Genomic DNA, 14,479 nt, shown 5'->3' with positions numbered 1-14,479 from the left:
TAAAATAGAAAAACTCCAAATCCAGACATCAGATTAAGAAAGCCAAGTTAAGTCAAACTAAGCAGATTTAGGGGAGAAATTTCCTTTTGCAATTTTCCGAGCCACGGCAGCGTTCTGAATGAGGGCGGCTCATGGGACGAGCGGCCAGCGCTTCTCCGCCCCAAGAAGCAGCCCCAGCTCGTGGCCAGCTCGGGGAGCACCCTTTCTCTGACTCCCTTTCTTCCCCCTCGGAGGATCAGTTGCACAGAACCCATGCCACCCCCAGCCCCCCTTTCTCTCCATTCACTGTTCAGTTACTCCCACCTCAGGCATTCTCTCTTCCCCATATAGGCAAATCCCTCTTAATCCTCTCCCTTTATTCTCTCTGTCTTCCTTTCTTTGTTCCATTTGTGAGCCAAAAAATAACCTTAATTGTGGCTGATAAAAGCGAGAGTAGTGTTAGTGAGACACAAGTACCAAGGGAAAGGAGAGCCACAAATTTCAAAATGAAATCGGAGATAGGAATGGGGCCATCCACCTCCAGAGCCCCTGACCCAGGATTCCAACAGAGAAGCCAACTTCCCTCTCCGCTTCTTTCAGCTGCTTCTCCACCAGAGTGTTCAAGGAGCCCATCTTCCCGTCTTTTCTCTTTCTCCCCCTCCTTATCTAATTGCTCATATCTTCAAATCCTCCCCTCCTCCATCCTGGTATGGAGGTGCCCTGGGTTCAGAGGCCACAAAGCCTGAACTCTGGCAGGTGCTTCCAAGGAGACTTCTGAGAAATAAGCATCCCAAAGGAGGGAATATTAACATGCCAATGGGGTGTTAATGCCATCCCAGGACCAGGGTGATGCTCAGCACCGGGGGACGAAGCCTTTGGTCAAAGCACCTGGAAAAACGACATCTCCAAGGGGGAGGGTTTCAGTTCTGTAGCACACTGGCCACATGGGCCAAACCCCGGATCTTTTGAGCGGCCTTGTTTTCTCGTTTGTGCTTGAAATCAGAAATGTTCAGAGCTGAAGGGCTGGGGGGGAACCTGACACCATGTATTTATAAGACACAGACAACGGAGGAAGCTGTAGGAAAGGGCCCTGGCTCCACAGCCCAACTGTGACCCTCTGGTATCGTGGGCGAGCTCCTATCCCCTCTTTAAGCTTTCTTTTCAGACAACATAAAGCATCACAAAGGGCATCACAAGGAAAGCTTCTTTGTTCGTCTCTCAGAGAGGCTTCTCATCCAAGACCTCCCCACAGAACAAACCATGGACCCCATCGCCATCCCCATTCCTAAAGCAGGACCCAGGTTCTCTCTTAGTGGCTCCCGTGCCTCCCGAGAAGCCTGCTCATTCCCCCCACCCCCAGGTGGCCAGCTCCTCCTCCTGCAGAGGCATGGATCAGCCTCCACAGCAGGACCAAAGTCCTCCTTCTTGCCGATGTTCGACACCGCCCTGCCCCAGCCACAGAAGAGGCCTCCCCCCCCTTGGCAGCACTGAGGACCCTGCCTGGCCCGGGTCTTTGAGGAGGGAGCCCTGAGGAGGCTTCCAGTCATAGTCTCTACCCTACCTTAAAGATGATCACGATGGGGATGTCTTCAGACAAGGTGTTGTGTCTCAGGTAAAACCGCCCCTGCTTCACAGCAATGTTGGTCCTGCTCTTCTTCTCATGGGTTGAACTGCAAGGAAACTCAGGTTATTTGAAATGCTCTCATGCCCAGCAGAAACCATCCCGGCAGGGGTCACCATCGGGCAGCGTCTCCTTGCAAGGCCGTGAGATGACTGACTCAGAATTTTGGCGGTTTAGGACCGGCGCGTGCTGAAAACCCAGAAGGCTCTTCTTTTTGGAGGGACTTGGGAGATTTTAGAAAACCTGATTATTGATCAGAGGAGGGACTTGATGCCTGACCAATTGTGGGCCTCAGAGCTGTGACCCTTTGGCCTTGTCTCAATGACTATTCTATGCTAGCATTTTTCACTGTACACCACTCAGGAAATACGGACTATACTATACCCACGCCAAACATGGGTATTATAACTAATCTCAAGGAAGGATCTCCAATATTTCCTAGAAAATGGGGAGCCTCAACAGACTGCTTACCTGGTAACGGAGGCTCCCACCGTGCCTTTTCTGTCAGCTTCCACGATGATTCTGTTTTTCGATAACTGCTCTTGAATGAGAATGACCTTCTCGACTCCTTTGACGATGAAGTAACCACCTGCTCCAAAAAAGAAAAGGCCGACCCTGAGTCCTCCTTGGCCCGTCCCGACTACAGAGGCCAGGCACTCGCCTCCTGACTTATCTGGGGGCCAGATCGAGCATCCCTGACACCTCATCAGTGGCAGCAGAATGGCACACAGCTGCAACCCAACAAAGGCCACTGAAGGCTGGGCAAGCTCTGCCAGCCTGGGCACCTCCTTGGGCTCACCCCCTCCCTCTTCAGGGCCCAGCTGCATTAGCACCAGCTCTAGGAAGAGGAGTAGCCCCCAAAGGTCCAGCAATTTTCAGAACAGAACAAGGCAGTGCTTCCTGATGGGATTTAATGTCAGTTACCTTTGCCTTCTACAATGTGAAGTCATTATAGTTTCAGCCTACCAGTAATTCCTGTCAAAATCTCTGGGGATTCTGCATCAATGCATCCAAACAGGAACAAAATAAAGGTTATCATAGAAAGAAAATAAATCAATGAAAAAGGGCTAAGTGAATTATGAAAAAGTCTAAAAATGCTGAGCCTGAGACATTAAAAATAAAACAAAACAAAAACACCTCCATTGAAAACAACATAGAATTTTACCATTGTTTATTTAGAGAATGTTAACACATTCCATCTCAACTGTATTTTGAAATGGTTTCTCGCCCATCTTTTTAACATTTTTCAATCTAGACTAGGAAAAAAATTTGCTTTTTATGGGATTGGCTTTTGTTTTGTTTAAGCATACCAAGAGATAAAAGAAAAGAGACTAAGAATAAACATTTGGGACACTAAAATTTTACTTATGCAGGGGGAAAAAAAAACAAAACAGATCAAGCCATTAGATTTTTGTGCTAAAAGAGTAAATAAATACTGGGCCAATCTTCAAAATACTTCATGAACATGTTTAATATCATCCAATGCATGACATGTGGGATAAGATAATGCATGGTAAGCTGGAAAGCTCCAGGTTTGAGGTTGTTTCAGAACATGTATTGCTCTTTTTCTAAAGTGGGAGAACATTCACATCCCTGCAAATCGGCAGAAATGACAAAAGGAGAGAATGGTCAACAGTGGAAGGGTTGTGCCAGGCCAGACACACTAACATTGTTGGTGAAGCTGCAGACCAGTACAACTATTTTGGAAAGCAATTTGGAATTATGCAAATAAAGTGACTAAACATCCAGGCCCTCTGATCCAGAGATTCCATTGGACACATAGATCAAGGAAGGCACTGATACCAAACTTTTTGTAACAGCACTTATGATAGCAAAAAAATTAACAAAATAGATGTCCATCAACTGGGGCATGGCTAAGCAGACTGAGGTTTAGGAATGTAATGTAATGTTCCAACGAAAAGTATAGAAAGATCTCCACGAATTAATGCAGAAATGAAGTAAGCAGAACCAAGAACATGACAGACATAATGATTACAACAATATAAATAGAACAAACTCCTTCTCTCTCTCTTACACACACACACCAGCAATGTTGCAAAATTATAAAGAATAAGCATGCTCCAAAAAAGAGGGATGGGAAGACACTCCTTTCCAACCCCTTTGCAGAAGCAAGAGTCAACAATTGCTGCACTTATTTTCAGATTTCTCTGACATATGAATTAGTCTGTTAATTTTTTTCCTGTTTCTTTAAATAAATGTTTTAACAAAGAGTACTTTTTAAAAGATATGTGAAGTGGAGATGTTATAAAACAAAAGATATCAATAAAGTCACAACAGTAAATGGGAATAGCAAAGATAAAAGCAGAAAAAAGGAGAAAAACGTACCTGGATCTAAAGGGCATTCATTGAGTTTAGCAAACTCAGCCGGCGTTTTCCCTGTAAGGACACAGTTTGAGCTCCGAAGCATAATAGGCATTCTGTTTTCAGAAAAGATAAGAGTGTTGAGTCCCACATGCATTATTTGCAAAATATAACAATTCTCAAAGAAAAATAACCACATAAGCATTGAGAGCAAATAAAAAAATTCAATCTCTTAAACAGCTTCTAAATCATTTCTCAAAAACTTTAAGATGCCTGATGCCCAGCAACAACACAGAAATGAAAATCTTCACTCTTCATTCTAATCCATAATACAATTTGCTCTCTTCAGAACAGTATATTAGATCACTCAATATTTTTTGAAATATTGTGATTAAATATTTATTGCAATATCCTGAAAGAGGGCCAGAATATTTTGTCAAAGTCTTCAGCTAAAGTAAGCAGAGCTTCCGTCTTAATTCTATTTTCTCATTTTTCTGGATGCTGGGGGGGATGTGGGGAAGGGAATATCCACATAAGCACGGAGTATTACCCACAAAGAAGCCTATTGAAAATAAGATTCTCTGCACAAAGACAGACCAGATTAAAATAAAATAATCTAAAGTTCACTTTTGTTATTCATTCCCTGATGAATATGGGAATATGTTTAACAGAATCATCTAAGCCATGGTTCTGGTCTGGAAAACACCACTGAACTTAACCCCACCTCAGGATGCTTTTCACAGCATGTGGACAGGCCCAATTTGGGGTATAGATACTCTCATTTGCTGACACTACAGCTAAGAAGCCAGGACTGCTAGGAACATTTTCTTGTCCTTGCATCATATATCAAAAAATGGCCCCATAAACTGCCTGGGTCAAACTGACCACCTCCCACATACATGATCATGGAACATCAAACATTGCCAGGAAATGCGTTTTGTCCAGGGGCATCATCAAAGGTTTCACGTGTGCCTGAAGAACAGATCACTTACAGCAGTCCTTGGACAAGCACATATTAAGTGCAAACTGTGTTCAGTATGGGAGGTGGTAAAATCCCAAGAAACTGGAAACTAAGTGATCATTATATAGTATTGTTGTTGAAGTATATAATGATTTCCTGGGCCTGCTTATTTCTCTCAGCATCAGTTCAGGCCTTTCTGAAATCATCTTGTTGGTCATATATACAATTAACCTATGAAGGAGATCCAAAATGCAGGCAGACAAAAATAGAGGGATTGGGAATTCTATGTAGTAGTTCATAGCCATCTCCCAGAGTTCTTTCACTGGGTGTAACTGGTTCAATTCATTACTGCTCTATTGGAATTCTGCCCAAAAGCCTATAAAACTGTAATACCCTTTGATCCAGCAAAGTCTCTACTAGGTCTGTATTCCAAGGAAATCATAAAGAAGGGAAAGGGACCCACATGTGCAAAAGTCTGTAGCAGAACTAGCAAGGAATTAGAAATTGAGTGGATGCCCAACAACTGGAGAATGACTGAATAAGTTATGGTATGTGAATGTAATATTCTTCTATAAGAAAAGAGCAGGCTGAGAAACTGGAAACTGAGTGCATGCCCATCAATTGGAGAATGGCTGAATAAATTGTGGTATATGAATATTATGGAATATTATTGCTCTGTAAGAAATGACCAGCAGGATGATCTCAGAAAGGCCTGGAGAGACTGACAGGAACTGATGCTGAATGAAATGAGCAGAACCAGGATTTCGTTGTATATTTCAACAACAACACTGTATGATGATCAATTCTGAGAGACGTGGCCCTCTCCAACAATGAGATGAACCAAATCAGTTCCAATAGAGCAGTAATGAACTGAACCAGCTACACCCAGCGAAAGAACTCTGGGAGAGGACTATGAACCATTGCATAGAATTCCCAATCCCTCTATTTTTGTCCGCCTGCATTTTGGATTTCCTTCACAGGTTAATTATACACTATTTCAAAGTCTGAATTTTTTTTTTGTACAGCAAAAAATACAATACATATATTGTATTTAGCTTATACTTTAACATATTTAACATGTATTGGTCAACCTGCCATATGGGGGAAGGGGTGGAGGGAAGGAGGGGAAAAGTTGGAACAAAAGGTTTTGCAATTGTCAATGCTGAAAAATTACCCATGCATATATCTTGTAAATAAAAAGCTACTAAAAAAAAAAAAAAATAGAACAACTCCTAGAGAGTAAAGAAAAGCTTTAAAGTAACAAAATATACAATAATCTTTTGGCAAGAAGGCTAGCCTTGGGAAATCTTCTCTAAAGGCTTGTGTTACCTTGTTAATGACAAGGACAGGTCAGGAGAAAGAATCTTTGTTAAGTTTATACTTGTCATTTCAAGTTTACCACTCCAGGAAATAAAATGCACACACACATGCACATGTACATACACACCACAAGACACACACACACACACACACACACACACGCTTTTCTCACCTGCCAATGGGTAAAGCATTCCGAATAATCCTTTGGCTGCCCCGGGTATACTCAATATCCACAGTAATGGGAGCCGAGTACGTCATGTCTCGCAAACGGCACTGTAACACAAAGTCAGAGTCCTGTGTTACAGCCTCTCAGTGAAGGAAAGGCCTGATGCTTGTGGCATCTTGTCCTCCACGCCTCTCTTCAAGAAGGGAAGCTCCATTTCATTGGCGTCAATCCCACACTAACCCATCCTCCTGCTGCCTCATTCTCTTCCTGACTCTGAAGTCAGACTAAAGCCAGTGAATGATGTCTGCATTGCACACCTGGGGATCGGGCAGTCCAACAAGGGAGCAGAACACCAGAATCCTGACAGTTTTCCCTTGCAATGCTCTTTAGCATCACCAAATCTAGCAAAGATTGCTTTTGTACCAATTGAATTCACGGAAAATGATTCGTTTAGCAATGCTGCTGAGGCTGAGTAATCAGGAACTGAATCATAGGACAACGGAGAGAAAGTAGCCAATCTACTGAACACGATGCCTTGAGGAAGGATCTATAGGTTTACAGTCATATTGTACAGACGAAGCTAAGTTCTGAATGATCAATAAACAAGCCTGTCTGTCTCATAAAACTGAGCATCCCATGGCCTTGGAACAGATGCAGACTCAGCTTTCTGCAAACACTCCAAGCCACTGGGCTCTATCTTTGAATTCTGCGTGAAATTAGTCCATGCCCAAAAAGGAGGCCGGAAAGCACTCTGCTTCACGTGCTTTCATTGTTTCCCTAATGAGATTATTAGAGAGAACAGGACAATGTTCTGTGCCTTTGCCTGAATTAGAACATAGCAGCAAAGTACTCAGACACAGGAGAGAAAAAACAGTCAGTGACAGCTCTAAGCATGTTTTTAAATCCATTTTACAATCTAAAATCTTTGTCTTAAATGTGCTCCTAGTTAGGTGCTCATGCTACTTGGTTCCATAAATGTTACAATCTAATTCCCTTTGGCTATTTAATAGGATGCTCAATATCTCGTTCCTTTGCTGTGTAGTTTAACTTTTCCTGCCAAAAACCAGAAATGAGGACACGAAGTCATTTTTGTTCTGATGCACCTCACGGCCACTAGGTGGAGAACTTTCCCGGGAAGAAGAGGATCTGTCCCCATCCAACAACCATTTTAAAGCTAGCCTTAGCTTTCTCACTCCTTAAGGGGGAAGTCAAATCAGTCTAATCTATCACCACCAGCCACAAGAAACTGAAGAGGGTCAAATCAGGGAACAAGACTCCATGACTTCTCAAGAGTCCATTTAGTTCAATAATGAGACACGTGAGAATCGGAAAAACCACCGGAAAAAAAATCTGCAGGAGATTCTGTACAATGTTAATTCCTTGAAGCTTTTCCATAGGAAACAGTTCGGTTCCAGTGCAAGAACCAACATGCGAGGCAGAGAGTGGCTGTAGAGATTCATGGACTGGCTGGGCTGACGGGAGAAGGGGGTGCAGATGTGGCTGTGTGCTAGGCCTCTGCAATGGGAGGGCCAGCCTGTGGTACCCTGCTGCGACCAGGGAAGCTTCTGAACCACAATTGGCCAGGCTAAATCAGGTATCCGCATCAAGCTCAGCATTAATGTGGGGGAGCCCGCAGAACGGCACCGGGGAGCCCGCAGAACGGCACCGGGTCGCCTAATTAGGGAGCAAATCACCCCAAGTTGGCAAGCACTTGTGTGTCCACCAATGGTGGGATGGTGCCCATGAGTAGTCCCTGCATTCCTAGGCTGGGCAAGATGAGAGGATCCAATTTTAAAAAGAAAGATTAGAAAAATCACCAGGACTTAGAAGTCAAAAGACATGGAACAAACACTTCCTAGCTACGCAACTCCAGTGACTTCGCTTTCAAATACAACAAAAATCATCCAAGTATTCTTTAACTATAATCACACACAAAGGCAAGCTATGATTCTAGGCTGACAAGAATGGCAGCCCACAAAGCAAAAGCTTAGAATTGGGGATTCCAACATTGCGTGTTCACAGGGCAGCACACTGTAAAGGGCAGCAGACAGGCCTGAGCCAGGTTATGTTATGGGGTCAACAGCAAGAGGATGAGAAATGTGGGCCCCCCCAAGAGGCTTCCTACTAGGGAGGTGACCCTCAATCCCATTCCACAAACATTTGGGGGAGGCACAGCACTTATACAAAGAGAGGGTTAAACTCTGCTGGGGATAAAACACAAACAAGGTGGGGCAGGATCACCCTTAAACGCACACGCCAACACCCAGGATGGCGTTGGCCAGCTCCTCCTGGCTCTGGCAGCCCCAGGCCCAAAGTCTCCAGAAAAAGAGATCACAGGACCACAGACTGAGTCCTGAGAGGGTCCTGGAGGTCACCTACTCCAAAGTCCAGGGCCCAGGCAGCTGAGGAGCTGCCCCAAGTTCAGTAAATCAGGCAAGGAAGTGCCAAATGTAGGGCCTCTGGCTCCACGTGGTGCTAGACAAGATGGACCTGGAGGGAGAGGCCAGAGGGCAGGGATCTCTCCGAGGAGGTGCACAAAGTAACGGGGGGGAGAGGAGACCCCAACAGAGGAAACACACAAAAGCTAAGGAGAGATGCCTCCAAAAAGAAGCACCAAAAGCACAGGAGCTTCCCCCTCGGTCTCTCCCTGGCTCACTGAGCCTGGGGCTCAGCAGTTGGCCCATACTCAATTACGGAATTTGCTGAACTATCAGGTAACTCTCCAGAACAGAGGAAGGAAAAGGAAGAATCAGAGAGGAATGGGATTCGGGAGGAAGGCGATGACAATGCCTGAAACGAGGAGGTAAGATCCACTCATCGCACCACAAAGGAGAGTGGGGTGGCTCTTCCAGTCAGGAAACAGGATTAGGAAGGAAAGCAAGAAAAAAAGAGGGAGGCCAGCCAGGGGAGAAAGCAAGAGAAGATTTTCAGAAATGAGGAGGCAGATGGTGGGTCAAATGCTAGAGAGCCACAGAGGGGAACACACACACTACATGGGCCCATTGTCCCCCCCATCTATCACCTGAAGCTCTGAGGGAGCCCGGCCTCCTCCTAAAGCTCAGTGTGGACAGAAGTACCAAAGGCTGGGGAGGACAGCGGGGTGGCCCAGAGAGCCCATCACTAACTACCTGAGGGACCTCCAGAAGTCACGTAGCCTTTCTAAGTTCCTTCATCTACAAAGGAAGAAAACAATGAGGGCTCTACCCACTTACCAAGGCTGCTGTGCCAAGTAATCGGGAGTTTAACCACTTAATTTATGCCAAGGTTAGCATCAGTTCGTAGTGTGAGATGTGCATGTGCTTGGTGAATAGCCCCCAAATCACGAGTCAGAGGAGAGAGAAGACCTGGGTGTGCTGAATAGGGAGAAAAGGCTCTCCTGGAGAGCTGGGCCCCTCCTTACTGCAGAGGCAGCAGCGTGCAGGGCGGGGAGAGCACCAGACTGGCTCGATACCCTGACACTTTATGCTTTAGTTGATCTTGATCTAATCAATCAGTTTCTTTGCACTTCTATTCTCCCAAAAATAAAATGAGGGCAATGATGTTTGCCAAGTATTTTACAAACCTAAAGCCACTAAATGAATTATTGTCATCATCCTCATTTTGGTATGGAAAATGATACACAAAGAAAAAAAGCACAACTCCAGAAAGAGTTGTCCAGAAAGGGACATTGAAACAACGAAGTTAATTCTGTTACTACCTTGTGACATTTCACTCTGTCTCAGTTTCCTCATTTGTAAAATGAGCTGGAAAAGGAAATGACAAACCCCTCCGGTATCTTTACCAAGAATACCAAAATGGGGACATGGAGAGCCAGAAGTGACTGGAACAGCTGGACACTTTCCCCAGTGACAGGTAACACATATATTTTTCAAATGAGAGGCAGTATGGGACAGAATGTGGAGAGCTAGCCTCCAGGTCAGGCAGACCAGGCTCCAGGTCCTGCTTTGCACACATACCAATTCTGGAGCCCTGAGCAAGTGGCTCGTCTCAGCGCCTCAGACAAATGTGAGTGACCACTGACGTGCAGTTTTATACTGGCCAAAGTGCCTCACTAGCAGCTCCCCACACCTAAGAAATCACAGGCCTAGCTCCTTCCCCTAAAAAAAAAAAAAAAAAAAAAAAAAAAAAAACCCTTAAAAAAAACAACATTCATTGATTCTATTCCACGTACAATTAATTTGATTTTGTCTTTTGACCTGTTTACGTATTTGAATTTGTGTTGCAGATAAGTTTATCTTACAAAAATGTGGGGAGATATCTGTAATTAAAAAGTAGCTCTAAAGATCATATTTCTTAATTACCTCATGGGGAGACACAGGCCTTGTCACATTAAAGCTTTCTTCAACATCAGGGAGGCCCACATAGATGTTAAGATATCTGAAAAGCAAATAAATCCAATGTCAATTCTATTTTGTATGTGAAAAACTAACAGTCTATCTTCACCCAAAATACCAGAGTCAATATATATTGACTGTTAAAGTTCAAAATCTACAGGGATAGCTTCAAACTGATATTCTCTTATTTGCACAAGCGTGTAAATAAACATATATTCAATAAACATTTGATAATTTCTATTAAGTGTAACATACTATTCTGGAGGAGAAGAGAGAAAAGTGGAAAAGAAAAAGTCACAGGTTCATGTCTTTGAAGCATGTCACCATTTATCTATAGCAGGGATGGAGAATCTTTTTTCTGCCAAAAGCCATTTGGATATTTACATCATCCTTCACCAGTCACACAAAATTATCAACTTAAAGGACTCAAGAGCAGTGGGAGGTTACTGTACACAGCTTTCAGCTCATCATCACCAGGGATTGCCTTAGCAAATAATTTCATTATACAGTTCACAGGGCCCTGATCTATAAGGTACATAATCAAGGGGTCCCTCCTGAACAAATATACAATTTTCTAAAAAATATGGCAAGTAGAAGTGACACACTAGGATGATCAGCCCAAGAGAACACATTTATATTACATACTAGGCACTCTACTGGGCACTGGACTAATCCATTAGTTTCAAAGACCAAGCAAACACGGAAGCAAATAGTAATTCTCCTCTTTGAATAGAATTTAATTCAAGAACTTTAAAATCAGTTATTAATATCAAACCAAATGAAAGATTGAGAGAAGATTGGGGGGGGGTGTTTTTTAGTGGCTAGCATAATCTATCTCATAACAACCGTGTTTCTGAAAAGAACAGACTGTACAAAAGAGCAAACCTCTGCTTACTTTAAGTACCACATGGGGTCAGCATCACTGGTGACCTTTTCGTTGGCTTTCATGATCTTCTTTATCTACAGGAAAGACAGAAAGAAGGAAAGAAATCTCAGTCTTGCAGGTAACTCTCACTGCCCGAGTCTGGGCCCCAGACAGCACACTCACCTCTACATTGATGAAATAATTGAAGGAGTCAATGTGTTGCTTCACGAGGCCTTTCACCTACAGGGATCAGAAAGAAGCCCCAAGATCAGCCCCAAAAGAATAAAATCTGCAACTGAATCTCGGCCATCACAAGGTATCAAATTTAACAAAGCTTTTGGGAAAGCTGCACATCCTGCTTAGAAACGGCCCTTCATCCTGACCAAAACCAGAACTCACCCAGCTGAGAGCAATAGAAGAGCTGATGCTGGTCTGGGCCTGGCCAAGGACCCCTTCCCCTGGGCCCATTAAGCCTACTTGCGCTCCCACCTCCCTTGTCTAGCTGTTGGTGGAGGGGCTTCCCCAGCCCATCTGGCCTGAGGGGTCCAAGGGCTCAGGCTTGATGAGCTGACGAAGCGAGGCCTGGGCCTCCGAGCAATAGTGGGTGTCAGCTCCCTAAAGGTGATCCCATTCCTTGCCTTGGATGTATTCCCGCACCTGCCCACCCTGGCAGGACCCTGGCAGGCTCCCAGACACGGACAAGGATCTACTAAGAAAAGGAAAATCAAATGGACTTTTTTCACATAAGAACATGAGAGCGAATATTAAATGTGTAACACTGACCTTAAGAAATGCTGGCAGCAGCCTCCATTTTTCCTGTGAACCAAAGCAGTAAAAATTAAGATTTATATAAAATATGCTAATAAGCAAAGGTTTTCAGCCACTGTTATTATAAATAAGAATAACTGACCTATAAAAGAGCAAGGCCAGCACTTTTAAAGTAACAACAGTCATAGCCTTCTCATTCAGCATTGTCAGAGAAGGGAGATGTACCTGAAGGACTTTCCTCCAAGATGTGAAACGTATTCCTTTAAGACTCAAGACGCCATGACATGATGCTCTCGGGAGCTGGAGACTTGTACAGGTCTGTTTGGTGCCAGACTCCCTGTCCCCCCCCCCCCACTGTCCTGGCTTTAGGGTTCTTCAGGCTTCCCTAGCAAGCTGAGTGCTGTTACTTCTTGCTTTCTATTCTTACCAGCCTCAGCTCCCTGTTCTGTCAGCTTGTGACAGTGGCCAGAAGTTGGGAGACCAGATCATTTGGTTTAAGGAAATGAGTCAAGAAAGCAAGAGGACCTAAAGCACAGAGATGAAGTCTGCATTGGAGGCAGCACGTTTTTAAAGGTCTCTTTATGTGACATCTCAAAGAGAGGAAGTCATTACAAAAACGGGGGAAAGACACAAATCGTGTTAGTGCCAAAGAGGCGACTAAGAACTCTGTTATGGCCAGAACTCGGAATCTGAAACAAGGATTCCTACAAGGTGCTAACTCAGTGGAATTGATGGAGACAGTGGTTGTTTAGCAGGTGCTTAACAGTTCTCTAGTTCACTACATGCACTTAGTACTTATGTTGGGGATGTGAGAGAAGCAGTGCAGACTGGTATCAAACAAGTATATAACAGGCGCGCTAAAGATGGGCGTCTGGGTCACTGAGAATGCCGACGTCATCGCCCATGTCAATGACGCTTCTGTCATCCCACTTAAGGGACCCTCCTTCACTCTTTATTACCTTCCTCAAACTGAGGGGTTGGCCAAGGTTAGGAAAACATCTGCCCACTTTTGGGACAGAAAAGATAAAAGCTACAAAAGGAGTTAGGGGGATTCAAATCTGAGGGCACGGGCGGGCCAGCGGGGCAGCCCCCGAGATTCAAGAAGTGCTTCCGCCGAGAGCGGTCCCATGTTTTTTTTTTTCCCTGAGGCTGGGGTTAAGTGACTTGCCCAGGGTCACACGAGTGTCTGAGGTCAAATTTGAACTCGGGTCCTCCTGACTTCAGGGCTGGTGCTCCGTCCCTGCGCCACCTAGCGGCCCCGCGGTCCGGTCTTAAAGCCCCGGAAGCTCCCAGCTTCCTTTGAGCTGCAGGGATGGGGCTTTCCCACCGGGAGCTTCCAGGGCAGTCCCGGGCAGGAGCTCTGTCCCCCTCCCACACCCGATACGGCCCGTGTTAGAGGAAGTTACGGACACACCGGCCGCCCAGAGGTCAGTGTGAGGGGTTTGAGGGCAAAGGAAGGCGGCTGAAACTTGGGGAGGATAAATGATAAAGCGAGGAGAGAACGCAGAATTGATCACGTTATTTTTTTCCATTTTCTCTATCAGGAAGAAAGCAGCTCGGGCTGGGAAGCACAAAAAGACAACGGGAGCCGCAGCAGCCATCACCCGAAGCAAGCCTTAGAGCTTCTGAGGAGCTCCCAAAAATTCACTCGCGACTGACAGCCCCGGGAAGAAACCTCGTGCGCCAAGGTCGGCGCATGCGCATCCGTAGCCCCACCGCCCGTAGGGGGCGGGGCGGAGAGCTCTGAGCATGCGCCGTAGGCTTCGGAGCACCGTCCATCTACATTCCCTGACTAGCCCGGGAGCCCGAGGAGGGAACGCCCCCAAACAACGCTCGCGTCCCGGCGCCCTCGTTCACTCACCTCCACGGTGGGAATGGGAGCGGCTATTTGCTCCGGAGTCAAGTCCCCGAACTCCTCGGCTAGCACATCCATGGCTCTGCCCCGCCGCCGTTACTCCCACCTCCTCAGCTTCACGTCCGCGGCCCCAGTAGCAGCGGCGGCAGACGGACCGCTACTAGGATGAACACCCGGCGGTGCGGCGCCCAAACCCTTCCCCCCGGTAGTGCACCACGCCCAACGGCGGAAAGGTTCCGCCCGCTTTTTAGTAACCCATGGCTTCACCGGCAAGACCCGGATGTGCTG

General features: G+C 45.5%; 1 protein-coding gene across 2 annotated transcripts in view; it reads right to left on the bottom strand.

The window, feature by feature from the left end:
- POLR3B (RNA polymerase III subunit B) overlaps positions 1-14,412 on the bottom strand; it is a 103,253-nt gene extending 88,841 nt beyond the window's left edge. Inside the window, exons 1-9 of one of the 2 annotated variants that reach the window (XM_074271482.1) lie at positions 14,198-14,412; positions 12,352-12,384; positions 11,752-11,808; positions 11,599-11,663; positions 10,671-10,746; positions 6,376-6,476; positions 3,947-4,038; positions 2,072-2,189; positions 1,541-1,649 (exon numbers count right to left, since the gene is read on the bottom strand). In XM_074271482.1, the coding sequence (XP_074127583.1) occupies positions 1,541-1,649; positions 2,072-2,189; positions 3,947-4,038; positions 6,376-6,476; positions 10,671-10,746; positions 11,599-11,663; positions 11,752-11,808; positions 12,352-12,384; positions 14,198-14,269 (723 nt within the window). In that variant the 5' untranslated portion in view covers positions 14,270-14,412. Of the gene's footprint in view, positions 1-1,540; positions 1,650-2,071; positions 2,193-2,566; positions 2,740-3,946; positions 4,039-6,375; positions 6,477-10,670; positions 10,747-11,598; positions 11,664-11,751; positions 11,809-12,351; positions 12,385-14,197 lie in introns of those variants that run through there. The other variant, XM_074271483.1, reaches the window with a different exon arrangement.
- Positions 14,413-14,479: the final 67 nt, after the last annotated feature.

The sequence above is a fragment of the Sminthopsis crassicaudata genome, chromosome 5 (assembly GCF_048593235.1).
Source record: "Sminthopsis crassicaudata isolate SCR6 chromosome 5, ASM4859323v1, whole genome shotgun sequence".
In the NCBI taxonomy this organism is placed as follows: domain Eukaryota; kingdom Metazoa; phylum Chordata; class Mammalia; order Dasyuromorphia; family Dasyuridae; genus Sminthopsis; species Sminthopsis crassicaudata.
Note: the sequence above shows the minus strand (reverse complement) of the source record. Positions and strands in the feature narration are given on the sequence as shown.